The following is a 27855-nucleotide window of genomic DNA, read 5'->3' on the forward strand; positions in this document are numbered from 1 at the left end:
GACCCGACCTCTTGCCGCCTTAGGATCCCCTAGCCTTGCACCGGTAAGGAGAGGGCCGCGACCGGCGAGGAACGAGTGGGCACGCATGGGCCAACGATTTAGGTGCAGGAACCCCACCCCCGCTCGGAAACCTCCGGAGCCCTGAGTCGTGCTGGGCGCTCCCCACCCCACCCCACCCCCGCCGCCTCTGCCGTCACTCACGGCCGCTGCTCGCTGGCTCGCTCGTGCGCTCTCCGCGCCACAGGCACCTGCTCGCCGGGCGCTCTGCGCTCACTTCTCGCTCGCACACTGCAGACTCCCGGCGTCGCCTCCGTCACCCGGCCTCGTCCCCAGCCCAGCACAGCGCTCCGCCCTTCTCCCTGGCCCCCGGCGCCCACCCACCAGCCATGGCCTGGGCCTGGGACAAAGAGCGGTGCAGCTCTTTGCCCAAACTGGGGTAAGGAGTTGAGGGCGGGGGTCTGCGGAGAGGGCCGCGGGGCACGCGGGGTGCAGGGATAAGCGACCGTCTCGGGCGAGGAAGATTGGGAAGAAGCCAGGGAGAGTTTGGGTGGGAGGACCCCCAACCAAAGAGGCTGCGGGGGGGGCTGCGCTCCAACCACAGAGACTGTGGCCCCTCCAAGCGACCCCCGCGCGGAGGGGGGGCGCGCTCCGGGGCGGGGGCGGTGCAAGCTGTGGAAGAAGAGGGGAGGGCGGGGGTGATGCAGCGGTGGAGGCGGCTCCGCGCCCAGCCACTGACCGCCCCCACCCTTTCTCCTTCCCCTCCCCCTCTCCCCGCCTCTCCCCGGCTCCGGGTCGGCTACGCCGGACCCGCTCTCCCCGCGCTGCACTGGGTCGGACGCCAGGTCTGCTAGCCGCGGCTGAGCGCCCACTCGCCTTGCGGAAAGAGACGCGGAGGGACCAACGGGGGCGGCCGCGGGAGAGCTCGGCGGGAGCCGGAGGAGGTGGCGTTCGGGAGCCAAATCAGAACGAGAACGGGAGGCAGAAGCTCGCGGCTCTGAGGCGCGCACTCCCTTGGCCAGGGATGGGTCTCGGGGCAGCCCAGCCTCTGCCCGGCCCGCCGGGCAGAGACTGAATTGAGCTACCGCGTCGTCCTGTGGACGGCCCGAGAGAGGGAAGCACGGACAGATCACCAGTAGCCTCCCGGCGGGACCTCGCGTCCTGCGCCCCCAGCGCAGCGCCCCCCGCCGGAGCCGCGCCGGGCAAGCGGGCGAGGGAGCTGGGCTGATTGGCGGCCGCCGGCGGCCGGGGGAGGGGGCGCCGCGCGGGGCCATGGCAGGCTCCGAGGCGTCCTAGCCCGAGCCCCGAGCCGGATCCGAGCCCACGCTGCCGCCACCGCTGCCTCTCGGCGCCCGGGCCCCCGCCGCCGCCGCGTCCCCCGCGGGAGATGGAACAGCGGAACCCTCTCGGAGCCCTCGGATACCTGCCGCCGCTGCTGCTGCACGCCCTGCTGCTCTTCGTGGCCGACGGTGAGCGCGGGAACTTTGCTGCCGCGGGGGGCTCGGGCGGGGGAGTCCTTGCCGGGGCCGCCAGAACCGTTCTGTCCCGGTCACCAAGGAGCCGGAGAAGGAAGAGAAGGGGAAGGCTTCATGGTCTCCAGCAATCCCGGTGTGCAGCCCAGGCCCAGAGGGGTAGGGGGAGGAGAGCAGCGAAGGGTCGCCGCATTGGTGGAGCACTCTCCGGGGTCATTTGAAGCCGGACAGGTGCTCCGGCGGAAAGGCGGCTTTTGGGGCGCGCGACTTGGCGCGCCCCAGGCTGGCTCTGACAGTGTGACTGGGAGCGGGGTAGAAGCATAAGCTGCCCGTGCCGCCCCGCCGGATCCGGAGGAAAGCAGCCTGCCGCGGTAGCCGGTCTCTGCTGGGGCCGGGCAGCTGTTCGACCGAACTTTGCTAGCTCCTGCGCCACGCTTGTGGCTCCAGGGTGGCAAGCACAAAGGCCAGCGAGCCGGGACGCACAGTCTCGCCTAGAGTTGCCCCAGGCCCCCGCCCCACAGTTGGTCACGCCTCTCTCTTCCCCGCCCCCAGCTACATTTACCGAAGTCCCCAAAGATGTGACAGTACGGGAGGGAGACGACATCGAAATGCCCTGCGCCTTCCGGGCTAGCGGAGCCACCTCGTATTCGCTGGAGATTCAGTGGTGGTACCTCAAGGAGCCGCCCCGGGAGCTGCTGCACGAGCTGGCGCTCAGCGTGCCCGGCGCCCGGAGCAAGGTAACCCGCCGCCCACGCGGCGCCGGCGCTCACCCGGCTCAGGCCCCGGGCGGCTGGGGCAACCCGGGCAAGGAAGGCAGGGCGCCGCCCTGTGGAGCAGCCCGTCTCCCACAACCCCCATTCCCGCAGCATCTTGAACAACAGCACGATCTTGGTAATCCCTTCCCTTCTCCTTTCCTTTAAAATTCTCTTAAAAGCAACCCTTCAACCAGTTCGTCTGCTCTTGCTTGCTGGCTGCCGGCCGCAGAGTCAGACGGGTACTGGGTGATGAAGGAAGACCACTTAGTAGGGCCAGGCTTTCCCTGCCCTCTGCTACTCCGAGGTCCCCAGGGCACAGGGCCAAGGAGTTAAGCTCCTCTGGGCAGGGTTCCAGAAGCCCGCAGTACACCTTCAACCCCCACAGGATCAGAGGGAAGGCCCCCACCGTCTGTCTGCCTTTTAAACCGGCCTCTCACATACAGTCTAACACACACAACATGCACACCTACTCTCTACCCAGGGTCCCACCCAGAGTTACTGCTCACGTCTCCCTCTGCGTCCTGTCCGGATACACAGGCCCCTCCGTCCAGCTTTCCACGGGGTTTAGAGAAACACGGCAGGGAATGATGATGCTCCGGGGGGAGGGAGATGAGCCTTTCTTCCCACCCTGGTGGCAATCCAGCCTTTACTCTGTGTCGGCCAGGTGTGCTAGGGCAGCCTCTCCTTGGCCAGGGACCATGCTAGCTCCAAGCCCTGCTTCCTTCTGGGTGAAACTCCAGGAAATCCTCATGTCCTTCGTGACTTCAGCCTGGCTACATCCCGAGCGGTTTCGAGTCCTAGCCCGCCCGCGGAGAGTCCCCTTGCCAGAGGCGCATCTGAGTTCCCGGAGCCTGAAGGCCGAGAGCCTAATGTGTCTCTCTTCCTCTTTGCATTTTAGGTAACAAATAAGGATGCAACTAAAATCAGCGTAAGTGTGGAGCCCAGCGCGGGCCGCGGGAGACCCCTTCTGGCCGCTTCGCGCCCCACATTTTCCTCTCTTTTAGAAAGGCTCAGCGGCCGCGCGATGTAGGGCCGTGCTCGCAGCCTTGCGTTGTCGGTTGCTTGGCATGTCGGGGCGCCATCTGTCGCCGCTAGTGGAATCCGGTTCGCTTTTGTGTAAATCAAGGGTCCCAGGCCTGAATCTCCTTTCTCTGTGAGGCGCTCACCTGTAAAACTCTCCTTCGTCCGGCTGGTGCGTCCAGACCCCTGCGCATCGGCTTGCCTCTCTGCTGGCTTGTCTCCCAGCAACTGAAGCGCGCTGGCCTTGACCCGTTCGCCAACTGGTGGGCCTTCCCGCCCCCGCCCCCACACACCCGGCGCCCAAGTGGCGCCCTCCACCGCATTCCTCTCCTTTGCGTGGCTTTCAGGTCCGGTGCCGGGTGCTGTCGGCAGGTCCTGGGGGAAGGTGGGGGGCGGGGCGGGGAGTGGTAAGGGGAATTGGCGGAGCTGCTAGAGGCCCGAGTCTTGGGATCTATAACTCAAGGAGGAGATGCGCCCAAGCTCTCCTACCTGGAGCGTGGAAATATCAGGGCTTGGAAACCACTGAGGCCTCATCATGCGCTGGGTTCCGAGGTGAGCACCTCAAAGCGGTTGCTTGCCAGCGTATCCTCCAGGCCGCGGGGGGAGGTGGGCTTGTAGGAAGCTTCGGGCTGCCTCTCTGAAATGCAGACTCAAAAGTAGCAGAGCCTGGGGAGCCCAGCAGCAGCCTCCGCGTTGCCTACATCCTCAGAAGGGTTGAGGGTTAGCTGTGAAGGGCAGGGTGGAGAGGGGAAGCAGATACTTACGTGTACTCTTGAGAGCCAAGTGGCTGTCCTTCAGGCACTAACCCAGGCCCTCTGGATTCCAGAGTAAAGGAACGTTGGTGGAAGTGGATGTGGAGGGCTGGGCTTAAGGCCCTGCGGTGGTTTAGCGACAGGAGGCCAAGCCAGAATTTTCCAAGGTGAAGAAAGGAGGAAGGAGGGGTGGGTTCTGCTTCTCTGATGGACAGAAGCATAGTTTGGCCAGCGGATGTAACATGATGCATTCGCTTAAGATTATGGGGACACGGCGCAATGGGTAGGGCCATCCAGGCTCCAGTCAGGTTTGGGAGTCCCGTGCCTCTGGGGAGACGCGGGATGAAAGAAAAACTGAGTCACCAGGGACAGACCTGAGTGCGAGAGGTGCTGGGGTGCTGCGGCATGAGAGCGCAAAAGCAGAAGTGGGGCGCGACGGCACTACGCTGCTGGAGAGCTTGCTGTGGGCTTGCGCATTCCAGCCTCTGACCCCAGCGCCCGCTCTCTTGCAGACCGTGCGCGTCCAGGGCAATGACATCTCACACCGGCTGCGGCTGTCCGCCGTGCGGCGGCAGGACGAAGGCGTGTACGAATGCCGCGTGTCCGACTACAGCGACGATGACACGCAGGAGCACAAGGCCCAGGCGTTGCTGCGCGTGCTCTCGCGCTTTGCGCCGCCCAACATGCAGGCCGCCGAGGCCGTGTCCCACATTCAGAGCAGCGGTCCGCGTCGCCACGGCGCCAACAGCGCCAACAGCGCCGCCAACGCCAACAACGTGGGTGCGACCGGCGCCGCGGGCCGCGCCACCTCCGACCCCGGCCGCGGCGACAAAAGCCTGCCTCTGGGGAGTCCTCCTCCGGCCCCGGGTCCCGCAGTCCCCGAGGCGGCAGCCGCCTCCGCGACCCACGCAGCCACGACCACCGTCGCGGCTGCGGCCGCAGCTTCGTCGGCGTCACCGCCACTGGGCCAGGCGGTCCTTCTTCGCCAGAAGCACGGCTCAGGTAAGGGAAGGTGCCGAGAGGGGGCGCGCTTGCGCGGGGGCTGCGGAACGGGGGGCGGGGGGAGTAGGGGAGGGACTCTGGCATTTGAGTTTGCCTGATGATTGGTAGTGCACTTGGGTCCTGGGGCAAGTTTTCCGCAGCCTCATTTGGTCTCCCTCACTTCCTGAGTTTCCTGTTTATTGCTGGTTGCTCAGAAGCATTCAAGATGTTTATTTATGAAGGGGGTGGGGGCCGGCCTGTCCCGATCTCCCGGTGCACCCGTGGCTGCAGTGTGGGGAGCCCTCTCTTGAGTTTGGAGAACTGGACCCTTTTCTCCTGGAGCCCTGAGAGCCTAGAGGGTAGGGCTCTAGCGCCCAGAGTGGGAGGAGGTGGTTACAACTCAGACAGTGGGCGTCTGGATGCTGATTGCTAGAGCAGACATTGTCCGAGGCTGCGGGTAAGACTGGCTGTGCAGCCTCTGCTCTCTTTGGCTAAGTCCAGACTGGTCCTAGGCACAGGCTCTGCTATAAATAGTCCCCTTTGGGCCTTCTTGGGGAATGGGGGCGTGAAGATAGAGCCTTGCCATGGTTAGCCGGGCACCCAGAGGTTAAGACCTGCTTTCCTAGGGAGCTGAAAGGGCTGGGAGAGATGGTGGGGGGACAGGAGAGAGGGGAGTTGGAGAGCGGAAGGGAAAACAGACTGACGGCCCCGGGCAGACAGCTCTGGGGCAGGACCCCCAGACTTGTTTGACGCATAGTCCCAGAGAGAGCATCTCTACTGGCTTTGCAGCACTAGGTGTCTGAGCTCTTCGACAGTGGCCTATAAACGTCGCTGTGGGGTGGAGCACACTGTGCCCTAGGTTCGTGCTTCTCAAAGTGCAGGCAGCTCAGCAGAAGCATAGAGCTGGTTAAGGACGCAGGATCCTGGGCTCTGCAACGGAATCTGAGGTGACAGGGATCCCAGCCTGTCTCCCTTGGCTGGTTCTGAAGCTTTCCAACAGTTGAGACCCTATCTGTCTGTCTTCGTGTCTGTTCAGTTCCACTGCCCTTTGGGGGGTCTCTCCATGCATCTCAGGCTTCTGGCTGGATCTTAAGCTCCACACAGCTCCCCACAAGACTTTCCCCCCAGGCTGTGGGAGAAGGTGGGTGAGCTGAGATCTGTGGAGGGCCCCTCTCCAAACAGCCCCGGCCTTCCCCACCTGACTTGGAATTTTCTATCCCCTATGTAAGTGTGAGATAACACTAGCTGCTGTGACAAATAAACCCTAAAATGCCAGTGCTTAACACAATTCAACTGTATTATTTCTGGTTCACGTCTCATGCTGCTCTGAAGTCGGGGGTAGGGTGGAGTGGGATAGAGGTTCTGTTCCGTGAATTTATTCAGGGACCCAGGCTGACATGCACTTTCCCATCTTCAAAATGTGCCTGCCAGGGTCACTCTGGGCATTAACTTACAGCCAACAGATGGGAGTAAACAGAAGCAACATTCTCAATCCAGTTCCCTGAGAAAACCAAGCCCTCATGCTCTGAGGCATACATTGTAGATAACAAATTGACTTCTTTCTTGTACATTTAGAATGGTTCTAAGTTTGCATTGTTCTTGGAAGACTGAGAGAATGGCCACTGAAATCATTTTGGTAGGGGTGAATTCTCTCAGAGCAAAACTGTTGTAGAGAATGGCAAGGCAAGTGTTTAAAGACCAGGCCTACAAGTGGTAAAGGTTACTTTCCTTCTCACCTTTTGGCCAGAACTCAGTCACGTGGGGCAACAGAGCTTCAAGGCAGGCTGGAAAATGTAGCCCTCAGCGTGGCAGCTGCTTTCCGACCTCATGTCCTGTCTCTTCTCAGTGGAAGGGGAACATAAATTTTAGGGGGTTAGCCATCTTTGTCTAGCACACAGTAGGTCTACTGGAAAAGTGTTTATTGACTTGTAGAGTGAGTGGCTTAATTGTGTTGGTGAAAAAAAAAAAACCCTCTGCTCTATGCCCTTGGGCCCCAGCAAGTAAATGCATGTGTCTCTGGCCAGAACATTCCTCTGGGATGTTCCATAGACCATGAGTAGTGGCAGAGCAGAGAGTTCAGAAGGCAGGGCCAGATGTGAGTTGTGCTCCCAGCACTTAATGTATGAATGACTTAAGCAAGTGGTCTAACAGCTCCGAATGTATGTCCTCATCTGTAAAAGAGAGTGGGAATCCCTGACTGTGGAGGGAACTCCGTGTGGAAATTTCTATGGAAATGTTCATTATCATCACCGGAGCCATTACCTGCTGTTGCCAGAGAGGAGGGGATGGGGGAGATGAACCTGAGTGGTTGGCAGTTGGAGGCCACACTGCTGAGGGCCTTAGATGCTAAGTGGATCCAATAGGGACCTTTAAAGGCTTAGGTCAAGGAAGCATCATATGAAAAAGATCTTTGAGAACGAACTTGATAGTGTTCACAAAAGGTGTTAATGAGACCAAGGCCACAAGCTCATTCCTGCTTGAATCTTCTCTCCCCAGCCAGAACCTTGACACCCTGCGCCCAACCAGGGCTGATCTGAGTGTGCCTGGCATCGCTGGTCTGATACCCAGTCTCTGGGCTGGCCACAAGGGGCTCCAGGGTCACTCATCCCCACAACAGGACCCCCACTGTGGAAGATGGCACAGATTGTGCCCTTTCTGGAAGATCTAGAGGGTCTCACATCCGTTCCATTCTGAGGGCGTAGTGCTCAGGACCCCCGGCAGGTGAGGCCTTGGGCACTTGCCCCCCACAGGGCAGCATTTTAACGGGGGCTCCTCTGTCCTCCCATGGAGTGGCTTGTAGTGTGCATTCCCTCCAAAAAGCATACCAAGTGGACTCCCAACAGGGCTGATAGGGCAGTGCCACCAGGATGGGGGTGTGGTGGCCCCTAAGGTCTCTGTCATCCTGAGCAGTTGCCGGCTCCTGAATAGGCCTGGAACTGCATAGACACATCTCAGAAAGAACCCCAAGTTTCTTTCCAGCTCCCATTCAGAAGGCCAGAGGTGGGCCTTCTGCCAAAAGACCAGAAAGCCTGCATCTTCTCATCTCCAGGTGAAGGTCTTGGGAGAGTTTTGGTGCTCTGGGTACCTCTGTGCCCCACTGTGGCCATGGAGAAGTATATGAGCTGATTTCTAATCCACAAACATACCCAAATGGCCTGGATCCCAAGGAGGGGGCCCATGTGGTCCTATGTGTCCCATCCCGCCTACCACCCAAGGCCACCCAGGTTTGGGCTGTCAGTGGGACAAAGCCTGAACATGGTGTTTTAGGTGACAGGCGTTGATCACCGCTCTGCAGGGGTGTGTCACTGAGCCATGCAGGGTCCTGCTGAGCCTCCCTGGGATGCAGCAGGCCAGCCAATCCGCCAGAGCCGCCAGCAGCATGAGCCAGACAGGGAGCTTGAGACCGTGACCTCAGGCCTGACCTCCCTTGCTCACAGTTTTCAGCAGCCTCGAGGACAGGGCGCTGGCAAGGACTGCTGCCACCTGGTTAACAAGCACGGAGTACTGACAGTTTATCAGTCAGGTGCTGGCAAAGCAAATGGCACATTCAAACAGGGTCACTGGGGAGAGGCAACGAGAGTAATTTTTGAAGGTGTGGACAGGGCTAGGGTAGCCAACAAAAGATGAGTGCCAGTCCCCAGGGCTGGGGACAGTGGGAGCCATTAGCACCCCTGGCCTAAAGGGGCAAAGGGGGAGCAATTAGTATAACCCGGAGGGGCTGGCCAGATGGGGCGGCCTGCCTGACGGGAGCTGCGGCCTTGGTTGGATGGCCCAGCAAGGACCTCACTTTCCTCCTGCCCTCCAGTTCCTGTGCAGGCCTCCCACTGGCCAAACCCTCCTGAGAGCCGCGGGCAAGGACTCTGACGAGGTGGCCTGGAGGGACCAGTGCCCAGGGGGTTAGAGTGGAGTGCAGAGAGGTGGATGACGATTCGGGAGGTGCACTGGGGATAATCCAACTCTCAGATGGAGGAAGAGGGTTTCCACCCCACCCCACCCCAATTCCAAGACAAACCCAAAGCTGAGTTTCTAGCTAAAAAGGCCATTCCAGGCCTGGGTCAAGGGAACACTCTGGCTGTTTGAGAATGGCAGCCTCAGGGCTGGTCCCAGCCCACCTCCCCAGAGAGTCATCGGTTAAGCTATTGCTCCTGGAAGAAAGAAGTCCCAGACAATACTGTGTTCCTCCATTTTTCAAGCAAGCTACTTTAGCAATGCCAGGAAAGGGGCGGGTGTGTGTGTGTGTGTGTGTGTGTGTGTGTGTGTGTGTGTTGCAGGGGGGTGGGGAGGTGGGTACTCACTTGAATGTCTGTCCTTTAACTACTGCCCAGCCAGGCCAGAAAACCCTTCCTGTGCCCCATAGGTGCCCAACACAGCCAAATACATATTTGCACTAAAAGTTTATGTCCAAAAACTCATTCATTTCACGTCTCATTTGTCAAGAGACATTTTGATATTTGTGCTTAAAAATAACATGGGCTGGATTAGCACAGCAGAGTTGGCACAGGAGACCAGGCCCCTTCTTAGCCACGTCCTCGTAAATCTGGCTCCTAATTAATCTGAATGCTGACCTATTTTTTATGAACACTTTGTTGCTGATTGCCACTTCTAGAAAAAATAAAGAGAGAGAGAGAGAACAAAACAGAGTATCTTCCAGACAAACCCTTCTAATCGGGAAAGGCGTCAGTGCCACAGTGAAGCCAACAGCAGCCTCAGAAGAATACAGTTTGCAACTCAATGGCTTGTGTGTTGGCAAGAGGTTCCCCTCTGCAGGAACCTGGGGATCAGATCTGTGGCATGTGAACCTCTAATTAGCCTCAAGGCTCCGGCTCCAAGGAGAGGCGCCCAGGCCCCTACAGAGAGCCGGCTGATGTGGCAAACTGGCCCACACAGGGAACTGGCTCTCAGTATTTCAATTACTAATGAGAGAGAGAGTCAAGGCCATGGGTGTGCCAGCTTTCAAGAGGCTCTTACTGCTGGGAGCCATTGAAAGGAGCATCCTTGGGTGTCGCCATGGCAACTGTAAACCATGCCAGAAGGAGGCTGTGGACAAGGTGAAGGCCCTCACTCTCAGCCTGTGCCCCCGGGGAAGACCAACCTGGGAGAGTCTCTGTGGAGCTGGGAAAGTCTCCACCCAGGCCAGCAGGGCCAGGTGAGAGTCACCTGGTGTTCCCAATCTCCCCGGACCCATGAAGACCCCCAAAACAATTGCCTTCAATAGACAATTCACTCTTCCCTCAAGCTCTGATGTGACATGAGGATCATAATTAAAGAGAAAATAAATCTGACAAAATTTGTCCCAGAGAAGAGGGCAAGGCTCCCTGAGCATCCTGAAAGAGAAAATTAAAGGATTTCATAAAGAAAATGGCTGAGCCTCAGCAGCTGGTGAGAGAGGCCTGCATGATCCCTGACAGCAAACGTGTGTGATTATTGGCTGCATGGCATCCTCAGCCCCATGGGCCAGTCACGTGACTACCATGAGCAGGAACCAGCGATGGTGGCCATGCACCCAGCTCAAGAGTGTCAAGGGCACCTGTGGATCTCCGCCACAAAGAATCTGTCTGTTTCAGTGGAAGTTCCAAAGTCTCCTCATCCACCAAAGGCAATCAGAGGAGGCTTCCCATAGGGAGCGTGCAGTTTCTGACACGAAGAGGCACCTGGAGCTTTGTCCGCTTGATTAGGTCAGTCCTGGGAAACCGCTGGAGGCCTTGCCTCCCTCCCCATCCTGAGCCACATGAATTGAGAAAGTCACACCAGATGGGATGACCTTCGTCCACCGCTGAGTGGTTAGCCAGCTCATTGCGTGGCCATTCTCTCTGCATAAGGGAGACCCCAAATTAAGGACAAAACAGCTACCCTATGGATTGCAATGACGATGAATAGAACTTGCCTTTTACTGAGCACTGATTATGGGCCACACGCCCACACCGGGTTTCCCTCCTTTTTGGTGTTCTGTGTAACTCCTCCTATCTCCCTTCATCACACAGTCCCCTCCCCAGGGCACAGACCCCTTCCCCAGCTCATGTAGAAGCCCCCACGAGAAAAGTAGAGAGCCAGCCTTTCTAAATGTCACTGGGAGCCAAACCCACCAAGGAGCTTCTCATTAATAAGCCAGGTGCAACACTTTTAAAGCTCTAAATATTAAGGATTCCCCAAGCATCTGTGGGGATAAATAAGGTCAAGTGCTTTTGTAATATGGTATTGATTAGTTCTGCCCCATGTGGACAGAGGCAAGGGCTTGGCTGTGGTCTAAACCCCTGAGCTTTATGGGAGATGCTGGCTTGGTTCGAACACTTCTTTGCAGCACAGAAGGAAAAAAAGAATTATCTTTTCTATTCCTCTGAGCTTTGCTGACTGTTACCAGGCATCTTTCAGAAACTCCTATCCTAAGCGTGAGAAGCTTCCCTTTGTCTTATGTAAGGGCAGCAGGGAAGTTTAGACCAGCAAACAGGCCTGGCCCCCGTAACTGCCGATCCCCACCTGTTCCTTGAAGGGTGACAGACCTACCCTGTGGTGGAGCTTCTGGGGAAACTAGCCTGCTTGTCAGTGGCTTTGCTATTCTTGGGGAAGGTGTGCTATAAATACCAAGATGACTTAACCAATTCGGCCTCCTCTGGGCTACCTCTGGGTTTAGAGGCTACTGAGCAGCTCGCCATGCAAATAGCTACAGGAAGGGCCTCTCAGCTTCGGACAAGAGCGTGAGACCTGTGCCCTCCTGGAGAGGCAGGCCAGCTGGCAGTCGTGGGGAGGCTGCTTCTGGAAATTACTGGTCGTTGTGTTCCACATTATCACTCCTTGGACTGAAACATCAAAGCCACTCTGGACTGGCTTCTGGTGTTTCTGGTTCAAGCGGAAGGTTTGGGGGGCCTCTGTCTGCACAAAATAGGGCCAAAGTGGACATTTCAGAGGCTTTCTCCCCAGCTTTCAGCCACCCCCGGGGGCTCTGCTCTGTCCAGCTCAGAAGCGACCACATGGCCAGAAGGGCTGATGTAGGGGATGGACCCCTCATGTCTGGAAGCCAACTATAAACAGGGCGTGGCCTGAGTGCTCCCAGCTGGACACCTGGTGCCCATGAAGGGCGAGCCCCGGGGACGTGGCCCAGTCACTTCTCTCAGGAGCTGCCCCTTATGGTGGAAGAGAAAAAACGCAAACCTGGAGGCCAAGAACAATTCAGAAAGAAGCTTTCCTTGCCACCTTTCTCAGACATTTCATTCTTCCTCCTGACATTTCGAATGTTCCTTACTGTTCAGTGAGATGGCTCATAAGCAATCCAGGGGTGGGTGCCACAACACTCGCCCCATTTCTGGGCCCTACAGAGCCCCGACCGCCGAGATATCACAGTATATGCCTTATCCTCCCAACCTTCATAGGTACCGTGCTTCCCATTTTCCGCATGAGTCGAACTGCTCGGATCCGAATCCTGATCCATGTGCCCCATGTGTGACTTCCACATCAGTTCTCGTCTGGATGGTCCCTGGACCTGTGCCAGCATCAGAGGAGATAATCTACAGAGAGAGCTGAACTTAGCGCAGGGCCTGCCACCTAGAGAAGCCTCAGTAGATGCTGACTCCTGTTATCTGCATTATTTGGGCAAATGGCATTGACTGTCTAGGATCCTTTCATGGTGCTCATATCTGAGCCCTCACTCTGAGACATTTCTCCCTCTGCACATGCTGTGAGTATCATGGAGCTAAAGGCAATGGGAGGAAGCTGAGGAGCTTCAGAACAGAAAGTGCCTTCAGACTGTAAATGGCTCAGTAGGTTGCTATTTTTTTCCTTTTTCTCTCAGTGCCTTTTCCAAGTAGGAAGTGGGGAGGACTCTACGCCCTCGTCCTGGCCTGGCTGTGGCTGTTTTCGATGAGTTAGGAGCTCCTTGGTGAGCATGGACAGGCTTATCCTGGCTTCTCTCGAGTTCCACCTTAAACCACACCATGTGTGTGCACCTGCCTGTAGGCCACTCTGTGCACCTGTGTTATCCCTGGCCTTGGTTCAGGGTTGTATAGGCTGCTGTCCACAGGCCATTGTGATGGGAGGAGACAGGCCCTTTGGTGGCTGGAAAGCCAAGTTCTGAGGAGAGCCTGGTGTTTGTAGCACTAGACAAGGACCCCTCCACAGGAGAAGGGAGCAGAAGGAACAACCCCTTCGGTGACAGTCAAATAGCCAAAGAGCCTCCAGAGCAGGCCTGCACTGGGGACAGGGTGCCCCACGTCCCCCTTGCTGGGACTCTTACCACTCAAGGTAGAACCGCTTTTGTGGGAAAGCCCGGTGTCCCACAGAGAGGCGCCTGTGGAGGGATGGGGCTTGGGGCCACTGTCACAGGCTTGGGCTTGCACTGGCTCTTCCACACGAGGTCCTGTCATTGCTTTTCATGTTCATGCTCTACCCAAATGCCCTTGCTGTGGCTCACTGTGCCTGATGACGACCAATCAAGGTGTTGGTTGGCCCCAAGGACCAGTGGGGAGAAGGTAGGACAAAGACCACCATGGGGAGGTGCTGGGAGCCTGAGAGGGTTATTTGCAGGGCTGAAGGCCAGGGCCCCTTTTGCCCAGCCACACCCCTCCCTGCCCCATGGGAGCCTTCCTTCCACCCAACACAGAAAGCCCATGCAGACTCACTGAAAAGGAGGCCCACCTATTCTTAATGTCTGTCAGCAAAGACACAGAGCCCCTTACTCTGCTCATTTCTGGCCCCCTGCCCATCAGCTTTCCTCAGGAGGAAATCCATTTTCTTTAACCAGGAAAGCCCAGCTGCCACATGAGTCCCCTTATAGCAACTTTTATTACAACTGATTCTCACAGAAATGCCACTTGGCCCAGATGAAGGATCTTTAATAAATTGGAAGGAGGGAGAGCTGACATCATGCCGTGGCTCATCCTGAGAGGGGGCTCTTGGCCAACTATATTTGGTCTGGCCAGAGCTAAGGGGCAGGGGGCTGCCCAGAGCATCAGGGAGCCCCAGCCCCTATCTCAGGAAGGAGCTCACAGTCTCACAGTGGTGGTGAGACCAAGCAAGAAGTACTCTGAGAATGAATTCAGCGCTCAGCTGGGGCACAAGTAGGGCTCAGAAAAGGTGGGACCAGTAGAGATCACTTCACAGAAGGGAGGAGAGCTTTGCTGACCCTCGGTCAAAGGGGTCTCATTCACCCTGAGCACCCAGAAGGGCTCCACTGCTATCTCGAGTCTCCCAACATTTCCTTCTCTGTCATGGAGTCAGTGTCTGGCAGATGCCAGGCTGATACCCCAGGGAGGCAGGCCCAGTTCTTTCTCAGGTCTTTATCCTCCCTACTCCGTGTTCATTGGGCCTGGCACTAGTTCATTCATTCATTCACTCGTTCATTCAACTAATGTACTTTGAACATCTTTTATGTGCAGGAACTGTGCTAGGCATTGAGGACACATACAAGGTCCTCAGAGTCTGACAGAGAGAGAAGCAGACATTGATCAGATAGTCACATGGCAAGTGAAAATTTGCAGTCATGGCTGGTTACTCTAAATGAGAGGCCCATGAGCTATAGGAGCTAAAAATAGGGAGACTTGACTCAGTCAGGGAAGGGTGTCTGAAGGAGTGACGCATGAGCCATAATCTGAAAGATGGTTAAGAGTAAAGAGAGAGGGTAAAGAGAGTAGGTTGGGTTTCTAAGAAGAGGGGATAGTGTGTGCAAAGATCCTGTAGCATGGCAGGAGGGAACAGGAGAGTACAAAGACCTGACAAAAAATTACTGCAGTTGGGGCAACAAAACAAGAAAGGGAACAGAGGGAAATGAAATGTAAGTAAAGAGTAGTTCAGAGCTCCTACTCCATAAGGCCTTATGATAGAGATGGGGGTTTGGGCTTTGTCCTCTGGGCAACAGAATGGGGAGCAAATGGGTGATAAGGAATGATGTTTTTGGAACCAATACTCTGGCTGCAGTGTGGAGGTTGGAGAGGTGAGGACAGAGTGGATGTGGAAAAGCCACTTTAGAGGCAGTGATCCAGCTAAGAGATGATGGGTCTTAGACTACCTGTTTGGTTAGACAGGTGGTGGGACTGGTGGGGGGTGGAAAAACAAGCCGGTAGCTGAGTAAAGGGAAAGATGTGAAAGTATGGTAAGAGGGTAGGGATGAGCAGAAGGAAAGGTGAGTGGGTGTGTAGATGGGTGGATGGATGGAAGGACAAATGGATGTGTGGATGAATGGATGGAAGGATGAGTGGAAGTGTGGGTGGATGGAAGGATGGACATGGTGTAGACATGAGGTGTAGACAGTTGGAAGGACATGTGGACATGTAGATGAATGGATGGAAGGATGAGTGGATATGTGTGTGGATGGAAGGTTGAGTGGAAGTGAGAATGGATAGAAGGAGGAGTGAAAGTGTAGGTGGATGGAAGGATGAGGGTAGGTGAAGATAGATGGAAGGAAGAATGTGAATAGGTGAACGGATGGGTGAATGGGGGATAAAAGGAAGGATGAGTGGATACGTAGATGAAACAGGAATGGGAAGATGGATACATGAGGGTGCATGTTGGGTCTTACAGAATGAGACATGCCCAGGATTGGCATTGCCCAAACCTGACACTACATGCACAGTCCATACTCCAGAAGAAGTTTCCTAGGCAGTGGCATGGCACAAACTGGTCCAGCTCAGAATTCCATGTGAGCCCTTGCTTCTGTCTGTAGTCCCCAGGCACAGTAAGAATGGGCGGGGCAAGTGGACACAGCTAGTCTCCAGCCTGCTCCAGCTCCCCTATCCCTTCAGCCTTTAGAAGGCACCACCATCACTCCCTGGTGAAGGACAAGAGTGGGGGACCTTTCCATCTGCTGGACACTGGGCACTCTGGTGAATGCAGCCTGACCAAGACTGATTGGATGATTATTATCCATCCAAAACTCAATGTGGATACATTTTTTTCAAGCATCAAAAAAAAAAAAATCAAATCTCCAGGTGGGCAGGAATAACTATATTCGCATTAAAGACTAATGTAACAAAAAATACACAAGGCAATAATTCATAATGCATTCTAGTCTACAGAGTCATATTTTAATGCGTGACATATCCTGGGCAGCTCCTCTGTGCTAATTTTATTTAACGAGCACATGTTAAAGAATTTTCAGAGCACTATCCCTGGGCAATTAAAATGTGTTAACCTTTTCAGTTAAATTGTATTCCTAAAGAAAAGTCGTCAGTGTGAAACAGAAAGAAATACCTGGGCACGGTCAAGGCAGAACCTAGAAGAAAGGTTTGCAGTTGTGTCCTGGCAGTGCTGGGCTTGGGGACCTCTAGCCCTTCGTCCTTGGCCCTCCGGCCTCTCCTCATGGCCAGGTCCCGCTCCATAGAGCAGGGCAAGGAAGCTGTGTCCTGGACCCACACACTAAGCAGGCTTCATTGAGCAGGCATGGAGTGCCCAACGTTTGTCTGACCTGGGGTGTCTGGGGCACACTCTGTCAAAGGACACAAAGGCTGTAGAGGGGACGTGTGGGATTTGGATGGGGCTAGGATACCCCAAAGAGGGGCAGAGTCCTCTAATTTGAAGCCCTGGCAAGTCCTCCATTCCCTGTCTGTGTAATAGGCACCCTAGTGCCCCAGAAGCCACAGGTCTGTGTGTTTCAGATCTGGAAAGGGTCCTGAAGAGCCTCTGGTGAATGGTTCTCAAGCTGTGTTCCTTGGAACCCTGAGCTCCAGCCCTATCCCCAGCTTTAACCAGAGCTGTTTGGTTTTTCTAATGGCTTGAAATATCAGGGTTCCACGCAGCAATTAGCTTAAAAAGGGGGTTCTACTGCTTTAGATTTAAAAAGCAATGGATATAGTCCAGATATTTTTATATATATATAATACAAAAATACACAGATTACATAGGGTATACAAGTAGTGTATATATATGTCACCTTCTAAGGGAAGACTTTGAAGTGGCTTACAGACTGCATGTAACATAACAGAACAAAAAATTTTTAATGAAGAAATTACCGTAAAGGGAAAATGAATGTAAAACAGTGAAATTCGTTTGAGGAAAAGTTGGACAAAGAGACCTGCGCACACCGTCTCAGGCAGTTGAAAGGTCAGATCAGTATGGTAGCAACTGGCCTCCAGCACCAGCTTGTGTTTGAAGATGAAAAATGAGATTCCAAATGTGAAGCATCTGGTGAATGTCTGGATGCTTAGACTAAGAAAGACATCCATTCGTTCATTCAGCCTGTGTTTTATGAGCATTGCAGGGTGTGGGCAGGGTGTGGGCAAGGTGCTGGGAGACAGGAGTCAGAAGGTGAACCTCCCATGGGCGCCCAAAGGCAGCTGGGAAGAATTGGAACTTGCCCTCAAGTCCACAGGGGGCAGGGAGCCTCCAGCTGGAGTCCGAGTGGATGCAGTGTCTGAGGGAGACCTTGGGGGTGCAGAGGAACCCGTTAGGGGAAAAGGCAGGCACGGGGTGAGCAGTGCGGTAGATGACAGGGCTGGAAGGCAGGTGGGAAGGTGCAAGGTGGGCTGGGCTGGGGCCAGGTGAGGAGTCAGATCTCCTAGCTGGGATGGAGCCCCTGGGGGGCCAGGGTGTGATGGGCGCTTTGCATTTGAAAAGGGCGCTGTGGCCTCTGGCCCAGTGGATGCCTGGCTGTTGGGATCAGTGGATGTGGGGAGTCAGAAACATCGCTGCCCTGCCAGGAGAGAGCTGATTTGGTGAGAGGGAGGGTCCAGGTGTTAGGTCCCCCAATAATGGGTCCGTGATTAAAGGAGCAAGACTGATACAAAGCGAAGATCAAGCAAAGCTTTATTTCACGTCAAGCATCAAGAATCAAACTGACCGGCCAGGGCTGCGCCTCTTACAGAGAGGGCGACCTTTCTCTGTTTCACAGACTAGCTTTTAAGGCCAAAGGCCATGCAGTTGGGCCTGGCCACGCACAGGTAGCTAATGAAATTGTAACACACAGAGAAAGCTGCACAGTGAAGCTAGGGGACCAGCTGAATTACAGTCTACCCTATAGTAGACATTTGACCTAGCCTATCACCTTGGTTAGAATTGGCACCCAAAAGGCTCCCAAAGGGTGGAGCCCATACTCCTTGGTAGCTAAGGAGACAGTATGCAACCCCCCACTGATCTCATGTCTCCACCTGGCCTGACCCACCCTTGTATCTGGACTTTGTTACCTGGAGCTGGTTTCCAGGACTTGTTTTTAAGTAAGTCCCCTCGGGGAAGGGGAGCAGGGATAGGTTAAGGGTTAAACAACGTTATTGTTTAACCTTGATGGAGGCCTCTGGCTAAATAGGTCCTTACAGAGGGACCAGACAAGGGTGGGCCAGGACAGTTCAGCAGGGGGTAGTATGCAACAAGAAAACTGTCTTGGAGGTCACCTTGTAAGGGCCTCTGGGTTGGGCTGGGCTGGGCTGGGGAAGGGGAGTGGGCTGTGGGCAGCCAGAGGAGACAGAGCAGGGCAGTCTAGTAAAGGGGACAGCGTGAGCGGCCTCCATGCAGCACCTCAGTCTGCTGGAGGTGGGGGTACCTGAAGCATTGTGGAAGCAGATGAGGCAGAGGGATTCCTGAGTGGGGTCAGGAAGAGCCTCCCTCAGGCTAAGGAGCTGAGATTCCACTCACAGCTACCAGGGAGTCACCAGAGATTAACTCCTATACCTATACTGCCTAGCAGCTGTGCAACTAACAAGCCCCTTAACCTCTCTGGGTCTCACCTGGGTGAGGGGAAAGTGGCTTCTACCTCCTAAGGCCACTGAGAGGGTAAAAGGAGAGAACCCAGAATCCTGTGCTGTTAGCACCCTGCAGCCTCAGAGCTCAGAGAATCCGGACGGAGAGTGCGGATCCCCCATGAGGATGGGCCCAGCACTGAGGGAGTCCCCCTCCCCCAGCCCAGGGTGCACCCTGACGGTCACCATGGTCAGGGCTATCCCTGGCTCTGCCAACACTGGCCTCCTGACAACACGGAAAGACTAGTTTACCATTTTCATTAAGTGACACCATTAAGGGATCATTTGGAACGAGATCTCAAAAGAAATAGGAAGCTGGAAGGGAGTTCACAACAAAGTTGTGGCCATATTAAGAAGCCATTATGAAGGTGAAGATACAGAAGAACATCTCCCCCCATGCCGTCTCCCTTAAGCAGCTTGGGGCTGGGATCCAGCTGGGGCATGGGGGGGTGAGGAGAAGCGCTCCTGCTCTTTGGTTCTGAGACTTAGTCTAAGCAGGGGGTTGGTGTGTGGACAGCAGCCGGACGGTCTGGGTATAAGTCTGGATTCTGCCATTTATCTGGCCCTTGGTAAGGCCAGATTTAAAAAATGAAAATATAGGACACCCAGTTAATTGAATCACAAGAAACAAACGATAGCCTTTGAGTACAAGTAGGTGCCATGCAGTATTTGGGATATACATGAACTTAAAATTATTGTTTACCTGAAATTCAAACTTAGCTGGTGTCCTGTATTTTCTCTGGCAACCCTAGGCCTTGAGTACTTCAGGGCTCTGGATCTCAATACCCCCCCACCTTCCCCCACCCCCATGAAGTAGAGTGAAATAGCAACTCCTGCAGTTAGGACGATTATATTTAATGTACCATACTGTGACAGTGTCTGCCCTAACAGGGGCTAGCCAGCTCTGCTGTCCTCTTTCTGAAGGTGCTTGCCTCTCTCTGCTTGGGCCTGGTTGGGTCTGCTTCGGGCCATCCACTCCCCAGTGCTGGACATCCGCTCCCACATCAGATCGCCATTCCTCATTGTGGGCGGGGCTGCTTGCTGAGGCAGAGGAGAGGAGGAGGTGAGGCCAGCCCTCTGCTGCCTGGGCTTCCACCAAGGCAGGACATATTGTAAGAAAGGCATTTATGGTAATGGGGAGAGAAGTGGTAAAGAGACAAAGGGCCACATGAACAGTACAGACATTTGTCCCAAACCCTCTGTGCCGGGGCGCTCAGGGAGGGCTTCCTGGAGGACGTAGCACTGGTTGCAGGCTTGAGGCACAGGTCAGAACTAGACAAAGGAAACAAAGGTGTCGCAGGGTGAGCCCAGAGTCCACTGCAGGTGCTCACAGAGAATGGTGGACTGGAGAGCAGGTCGGCTGGCAGGGGGGCAGCAAAGGTGAGGTTGTTAGGGAGTGTCACAGAGAAACCCAGCTGCAGCCCTGAGATGGTTGCTCTTTCTCCTATAGCAGAGGGGCTCTGCACCTCAGAGAGAGCTCTCCAGGTGTGTCTGAAGAAGGGAGGTGAGCAACGGGTGGTGACGGAAACAGGAAGATGCTTTAGGGAGCGCGGAGGCCGTGCACAGAAGACACAGCAAGCAAGGGCTAAAACGAGTGTCCCACCCCTGCCCCTGCCCCTTTCGCCCCAGGGCTCCTCCCACTGGCTGGACACTGAGGCTGCTGGAGGACAGCTTGTCTTCCCACACAGGCCCGGGGCAGGCCAAGCAGCAGGGCGGATCAACATGGGACCAAGGGACCCTCGTCCCATCTGCTCTCCTGCAGCTCTTCTTTCCACGCCCAGCTTTCCTTCCCAACGTCTCCGTTTCCTTTAAAGCCCAACTGCACTGGTTGTGCCTAGTTTCTGCCCTAGTTACCGGCATGCATTAATTTTATGGCAGAAATCAATTCTGTCCAATTCTGTTGGTGCCCGGTTATTCCTTGCTGACTCCCTTTGAATAAATATCCACGAAGAGGCTTTAATTAAAACGCCAACAAGGGAAGCTGCCTCCTTGCAAGGCTGGCCTCTTCCCACTCAGCCGTGGCGGGGTTGTGTGGCCTGCGCGGCATGGCGTCTGGTGGGGAGGCAGAGAACCGCGGCGGCGGCATGGGTGCTGGTGGCCATGCGCAAGTCAGGAGTATCAGAGCAGGGAGGGCCAGTGTCTGTCTTCACACAACAAGGTACAAACTGAGGCAGGACCAAGGCCCGGCCTCCTGGATGCTGCCACAGAGCTGGCTAGGGGGCTGCAAAGTCAGGGGCCACTGAGGGTCAGGCTGGGTGGTGGAGGCGAGCGAGGCTGGCTGAGCGAAGGGAGCCCCAAGTGCTCGAGGGCCGGGGGGTAACTGGCAGCCACCCTTGGTCCAACTGGGGATAGGGAGGGAGCAATGAGCAGCAGAATCCTGCTGAGAAGAGCCCCCAGCTATGGGCCGTGTAGCTGGGAGGAGTACGTGCCCATGGTGGCTGGAACTTGGGTGTTGGCAGTAGACGCCCAAACCTCTGCTTTCATGTAAAAGCCTCCTCCCCAGTTTTGCATGCTGGATTATAATTTAGAATTTTTAAAACTGTGTGCACCAAGCCAGACCCCTCTGCAGACCATACTGAGCCTCCAGTGGCCTCTTCCCTCTCCTTCTCCCTGCTGTTGCCCCTGGGCTCTGTGGGAGCTGGTGATTCCTGCCAGGGAGGTGGGGCTGGAGAAGGGGGTGGGGTGGTGAAGAAGAGGGAGAGGCCAGCCCGCAGGAGTGCCCCGACCCTGCCTACAGCTCTGGCCTGTTGTTCTGGGTCAGGCATCTCCACCTTGGCCAGGGTGACTCCTACATGTCCTTTCTGCTCCACTTCACAAGCGCCTAAAAACCCAGAGAGAAGCCCCCTGCACCCTGGCCTTGGGATGCTCTAAGAGGGACCCTCTCCTTCAGCCGGGGCTTGGCCCCCTCCGCCTCGGGTCCAGGAGGGAGTGGGGCCGCTGATGGGAACAGGAGTGAGGGCCAGGCCATCCCTGGCTGCTCCAGCCAGACAGCCCTCTGTCCCATGGCTACATGGAGGTCCGAGACCATCTCATAAAGACCAGCCACACGTAGGCTTCTGCCTCTTGGGGGCCAGCCCTCCCCTCTCACTTTGAGGCAGAGCAAAAGGGGAAAGGTCACTCACTTGGCTTCCTACTTTTCTAGCCAAGAAGCCCGTATTTAATTTTTTTTTATTTTTTTTTAAAGATTTTATTTATTTATTTGAAAGACAGAGATCACAAGTAGGCAGAGAGACAGGCAGAGGGAAAGGAAGGGAAACAGGCTCCCAGCCGAGCAGAGAGCCCGACGCGGGACTCGATCCCAGGACCCTGGGATCATGACCTGAGCTGAAGGCAGAGGCTTTAACCCACTGAGCCACCCAGACGCCCCAAGAATCCCGTATTTAAAAGAGGTGTTATGACAGCACAAAGTGCAGAACAGACTCATGTGGCCTTGCTCTGGGTGACTTAGAGGAGGGGACTGTCCTCACGACCCTCCTCACAGCCCTTACGTTAGGCTACCCTTGTTCTCTGGTGGGTTGGCTTGTCTGTGGAGACCAGACTAGTTCTCTGGCCACGTGTACTCAGCATGGAATATTCTAGGGCAGTACCGGGAAGGGAAGGGCCCAACATTGTGCTGTCAGCCCTCAGAGTGAACCTCCAACTGAGCCCAGGCCGTGAGGGCCAGAACCAACCAGTTATCTGTTTTGGTAGGTAGAGCCACGCCTCAAATGTATCTGAACTTTATTTATTCTTTGCAAACTGGGACATTTTGATTTTTAATCTATAGCGAAAACAAAAAACAAAACGGCCTCGGAGCAGCACTGGACTCTGAGGCTGACTCAGGCCAGCCCCTCCACTACAGCAGCCAGACCACCTGCAGGCCTGCAGCTGTCTCCTGTCCATGGCTGCGTGGCAGGTGCTACAGACCACATCGAGGCAGAAGTTACCCCTGAGGCCAGGGAACCCGGGAAGGGCAGGCAGGGTGCATGGAGGGAGGACGGTGGCTGCCCCAGCTAGCCGTACCCCTTCGACCAGCCGGGGAGCAGCTCACCATGCTTCTGATGTCCACAGAGGGGGCCGTCCCATCAGGGCTCCCACGCCTGTGGGCATCTGGGATGTAGTGGGGGTGACCTCCTGTTTCCCCTGCAGGACCTCCCCCACCAGGAACCTGACTCATGGGCTCAGCCTCCAGACATTGTGGACAGGGCAGGGGTCCCAGGAGATGACCCAAGAAAAAACTCCTCCTTCACCTTTGTCACGAGGCCTCAGATGGCCTCAGAGAGCCCGTGCTGTTTTCTGACGGGGAGTTTGGCATTCTGCCATTGTTGTGTCCGTGGAAAAGGGGGACTTCCCGGTCAGAAGCCGCTTGGCTGGCGCCTCTGCTGTGCCCATGGGGGCTGAGGGCCCCCACTGGCTTCTTCGGGAGCCTCTTAAATGGCTCCAGGAGGTGTCTTATCCCGCTCACCATCTCAAGGATAAAAGTTAATATTCACAGAGCAAAAGCAGCTTTGATTTCTTTAAGAATGATTAGCAAAACGGTGCTACTTGTTAAATTAAAGAATGAATCAGCCACTATCCCATCAGAGGGCTTCCCTCACCTCTGATTTTCCAGCCTGATTGGAAGCAGCCTGATTTTCCAGCTTAATCATGACAAATAAACTTCTTCGTGTTCCAGTGCTATTCCTGGTAGTCCTTGGGAAGGGAGGAAACAGATACAGAGACGGCCCGCATCCCGTTGCGCAGCAGCCTCAGGCCCCCTGGAACAGAGCCGCCTCACGCAGCATAATGAAAGAGGCCAGTACAGGAGATCCTACCCCAGCTGAGGCGCATGCCCGGCCCTGCCCAGGGAAGGTGGGCCCCGACACAGTGAGCTGTCCTGGTTCACTCCAGGAAAGTGAAGACAGGGACGTGGGCAGCAGCTGTTGAGGGGGGCCCAGCAGCCTCGTGCTAACCGTCCTTGTCCCTCCCAGGAGCTGGCACCTGGGGAGGGTGACACTGGACTGCCAGAATCCTGAATTGCCCCTGGAAGTCAGTCTTGCTCCGTCGGCCCTGATTCATTCGGGAAGCCAGGCGTGTATTTGTATATCCAGTGAGGATTGGCAAGACATTCCAAAACTTTCAAACAAAACATTCCAAAACATTCCAAACAAAAACTCAGTCCTTCTCCCACCAAAGATCCAGGGACGTCCGTCTGTCTTGTAAGAAAGGGCTGGGGAGATCATTTAACCTGCTTCTTCTCTCTTGGGAAATTTTCCTCTTGAGAGAACCATAACCTCCCACATTCTGTTTTTCTCCAGCGCTTTTCAGAAAAGTGATTATGTTACCCTTTTTGATAAGATTTTTATTTGCAAAGCAACTGACTGTGTTTGAGGCACTGATGTTTACATGATTGTGTGACAGGGCAGTCGAAAATTCGGAGGCTTTGGTGTAATGTGAGAACCATTCATTAGCTCGTGATCTGCCGTTCTCATCTGGGCTCACTCATGCTTCTCTGCACAGCTGAACTTTCAGCTGAGGACTGATTGGACTAGACAGGCCGAGCGGGGACATCTCATGGCTTTTGTCCTGCTGCAGGCTGGCCCAGGCTTGGTCACAGGCTACAAGAGGCACAGAAGAAGGGCAAGCCTTGGCTTGCCTCATACTTGATAATGTTCATTGGCCAAAGCAAGTCATGTGACCTAGCCTGGGGTGTCGGGGACACCACCATAGGGTACAGCTGTGGGGATCGCAGAGATGAGGGAAGGAGAGTGTGGTCATTCCTGCAGTCTGCCACTGTGACCTTGCTTGATCTGACCCCAACCTTGTGCATCATGCCAAGTGCTTGTTAACTGTATGGAGCCATGAGTATGCACATCTCCACTTTATGGAGTGTGGCACAAGACCCGGAGAGGTACAGGGTCACACAGCAAGTCACACAGGTCACACCCAGGTCACACAGCAGGCTGGCTCGGAAGCCTCTCTCCCAGGTGTCAGCCCACTGCCCGACACCACCACCCTGGGCCAACTCTGTGGTGACACTAGGCCAGAGAGTGGATGACATGTCACCCAGGAGCCAAAGCCTGTCTGTCCCCCCACAGACATCCATCAGCAGACACACCAGAGACCTTGGCGTCTGCCGGCCCCAGGTGCTGGCCTCTGGGACCCACCAGCCCCTGCTGCTTCTACTCTGGCCCAGCAATGAATGGCAGGCTGATTGTTTTAATCCAGCGTCTTTAGGAAGTCTCGTGCAATTCTAAAACTTTGCAATGGGAGGAGGTGATAGTGTGACACTGGGAAAGGCCAGTCAGCAGTATTTGGAGGAAAATTAAAATTTCTCCTCGCATCTCCTATGCACAGAGTTCCGCAGGTGACGTTTACCTTGTCTGGCTCACGAGCCCAATTGCCCTTTCTCCTGCCCCTGCATCCCTCGAGGGTCTCTGTTCTGCTGTGCATATCCCTCTGCTTTCCGATGCCTCACGTGGCTGTTTGGTCCCACCTGCCTCTGCCTGAGTGTCAGGGTTTGCAGGAGCACAAAGATCTGAGCCAGGAGATCTGGAGGCCAGTGGGCCCAGTCTGGTCATGTGAGACCTGGGTGCCCAAGAGGCAGCGCTCTGCCCACTGCATCCCCCGTTTCTGTGCACCTGAGTCCAGGCACCCGGCCATCCATCAACACATCTGTCTCCACACCCACCCTCATCCTTTCTAGTGATGTGTGACAGTGAAAAGCAGCAAAGGAGTACCCAACCGAGTCTTTGGAGTGACCAGCATACCCTGGTCCTCCTCACTGATGGATGGCAAGATGCACAGGACCACTCCGACCAGGCTGCAAGGATGGCCAGTAGCAACACCTGTGTGGAAAATCAGTGTCTGAAGAGGAAGGTCAGCACACTTGGATTTGTCCTGTCCTTCCTTGTGCTTCTCCACGGGGTCTCAGACTGTGCTTGGAAACGATTCACTATGGGCGAGAGGTGCACCACCGATGGCCCCCACCCCCCTTCCATTCAGATGTTCGAACACAGCCTCTTTCCCAAAATGGGCAGATGGAATCCCAAAATCTGCAGCAGGAGTGGCCCCTGGATCATTGATCCATCCTCCTCCTTCTACCAAGGGAGACGGGCCCAGAACACAGTGATTTCCAGAGCAAGATGGATTTGTGATTGGGGGAAACACCTTGAATAGAAGATTACTGGCTCTTTCAACTGGAGAGAGGGGCAGGTCATAGGTTCAGGCCCAGCCTGGTCAGGAAAACCAGAAACCTGGCCTGCTTGGCACAGGGAAAGGCCTCCTGCCTCTCTCTATCCAGGTGCAGAGCTGCAGCCCAGCTGGTTCGCTGGAATGAAGGGAGGAGAGAGGCCTCCAGGGTGTGCCAGTGAGCAGGCTGGGGTTAGAAACTCTGCATTCACGAAGACATACCCTAAGCAGGACTTAGGGGCAGGGCTTTCCCCAGGGTTTGGGCAGCACTTCTACACTGGCTTCTCTCAGGACCCCTGGGGCATCCCACCTTCCAACGAAAGCCTGGGGTTCACAGGTAGGCCTGTCCCAGGTTACACCAGAGACCTCCAGTAGACGTAGACCCTGATGACAGATATGGCAGGAAGCCAGAGCAGGCTGCCCAGGAAAGGCAGAATGAAGACACATGTCATCATTCCTGTGGTGGGCCAGGGGCCCGAGTTAATGGCAGCACCGGAGAAGTAGATGGAAGTGACCTCCCACTAGAACTGTGCAGGAGTCACTCTTCCAGGAACCCAGCCCCGTCACGTCCACCAACCAGTGATTTCTGAGCCCCCCACTTTGACCCCAAGGGCTCCACTGACTGTACATGGGAAGAGGACTCGGAAACATCAGGATGCCTAACACAGCATTTGTAATGCTAAACTGTGCGATTCAGGCAGGGTTTGGAGGGGTTGGAGTCATGTGAAGTCGTGGAGTCTCCCTAGAGAAGAGGGGAAGCTGGGGCTTCCCTGCAGAGGGTACTTTGCAGTATACGTTGAGGGGAGTGGGGGCGGGGAGTATATTGTCTTTTTATTTAGCTAAAATAACAACGTGGACTTGAGAACTGCAACCTAACTCACCCAGCTTCAGGCCAGGGTACCTTTTGTCTGAACACAGTAGGCGTCTAAAACAGGTGGTCTGAAAACAACAAACGGCAAAATGCCTCATTGTTGTAGGGAACCGCTACCAAGCATCAGCTACGTGCCCAGCTTCTCTCTGGTCTGCTCATGGCCACTAGGTTCTCGTGCATCAGGCATTCACTGTGCCCATTTTCTCATCCCCTGCAGGCACTGGCCCTAGCTCGGCCACAGACCCACTCCTGTCCCTGCTCCTGCTAGGTCTGCATAAGTTCCTTCGCCTGCTGGTGGGGCACTGACAGACATGGCCATCCTGCTCACCTCAGCCGCCCCACACGACCTGCCTGGAGCCGGTGTGAGGCCCGCAACCCCAGACGGACACAGAGAGACTGAGAGAAGCATGACGGAGTCCACGTGGAAAATGAATAAATCCTATTTTAGGGGAGGTTACTCAAACGTAGAACACCTAAAATAATGCATCTAGTTTCCAAATAAGATGGAATTTGGGCCATGCGGTATGCATGGGATCCGTGATTTCTCTACTTCAATGTATTTTTCTTTTCTAAACTTTTCCTCCAAGTCTTCATTTTGCACGAACTGTTGAGCAGTTATCTTTAGGATACTATGTAAAAATGTTGGGTCCAAGCCTTTCTGACAAAGCAAAATATTTTTAGTAGATTATTGTGTTTAGGAATTTTTTATTTACTTCTTTTCTTTGGGGGCTTTCCTTTTTTTATTAAAGTAAATTATTTCTTTTGAGACATTTTGATTAAAAAAGATACATCTTATCATAATTAAAATTCACTGTCAATAATATTTATTTTTAAATAAAGATTGGAAACAAGGCCAGACACTTGTTTATAAACTGTATTGTATATTGCTGATAACAGTTGAATAAAAAACAACTTTGAAATAACCTTTCTGCAGGCATGTATGAATGTTAAGCCCAGGAGCCTAAAACAGCCCGAATGCCATGACCTCTTGTTCTTTGAAGCCAGCTGCACACTTGGCAGGATGCAGCCCAGCATGGAGGACAGCCCAGAGAACCTGGCCAAGAGCAGACAGAGTGTTTCCCAGCCTCCACAAGGCACGGGGGACCTCGCAGAGCCAGGATCGAGAGCAGCCCCCAGCCTGGGTTCAGAAGGAAAGAAGGTCGCTGGGAAGACCTTCTTTAAATCAAGAACCAATTTTCCCCTTTT

The 27855-nt window shown here is 55.0% G+C and overlaps 1 protein-coding gene across 1 annotated transcript; it reads left to right on the forward strand.

The window, feature by feature from the left end:
- On the forward strand, positions 1-27373 carry VSTM2B (V-set and transmembrane domain containing 2B). The gene is made up of 6 exons (XM_032854586.1): positions 1-436; positions 843-1466; positions 2022-2206; positions 3123-3152; positions 4509-4998; positions 26867-27373. Exons 2-6 carry the CDS (start codon positions 1385-1387, stop codon positions 26953-26955), a joined length of 876 nt encoding a protein of 291 aa, XP_032710477.1. The 5' UTR covers positions 1-436; positions 843-1384; the 3' UTR covers positions 26956-27373.
- The last annotated feature ends 482 nt before the right edge of the window (positions 27374-27855 follow it).

The sequence above is a fragment of the Lontra canadensis genome, unplaced genomic scaffold (genome assembly GCF_010015895.1).
Source record: "Lontra canadensis isolate GAN:19392208 unplaced genomic scaffold, GSC_riverotter_1.0 scaffold8, whole genome shotgun sequence".
Classification (NCBI taxonomy): domain Eukaryota; kingdom Metazoa; phylum Chordata; class Mammalia; order Carnivora; family Mustelidae; genus Lontra; species Lontra canadensis.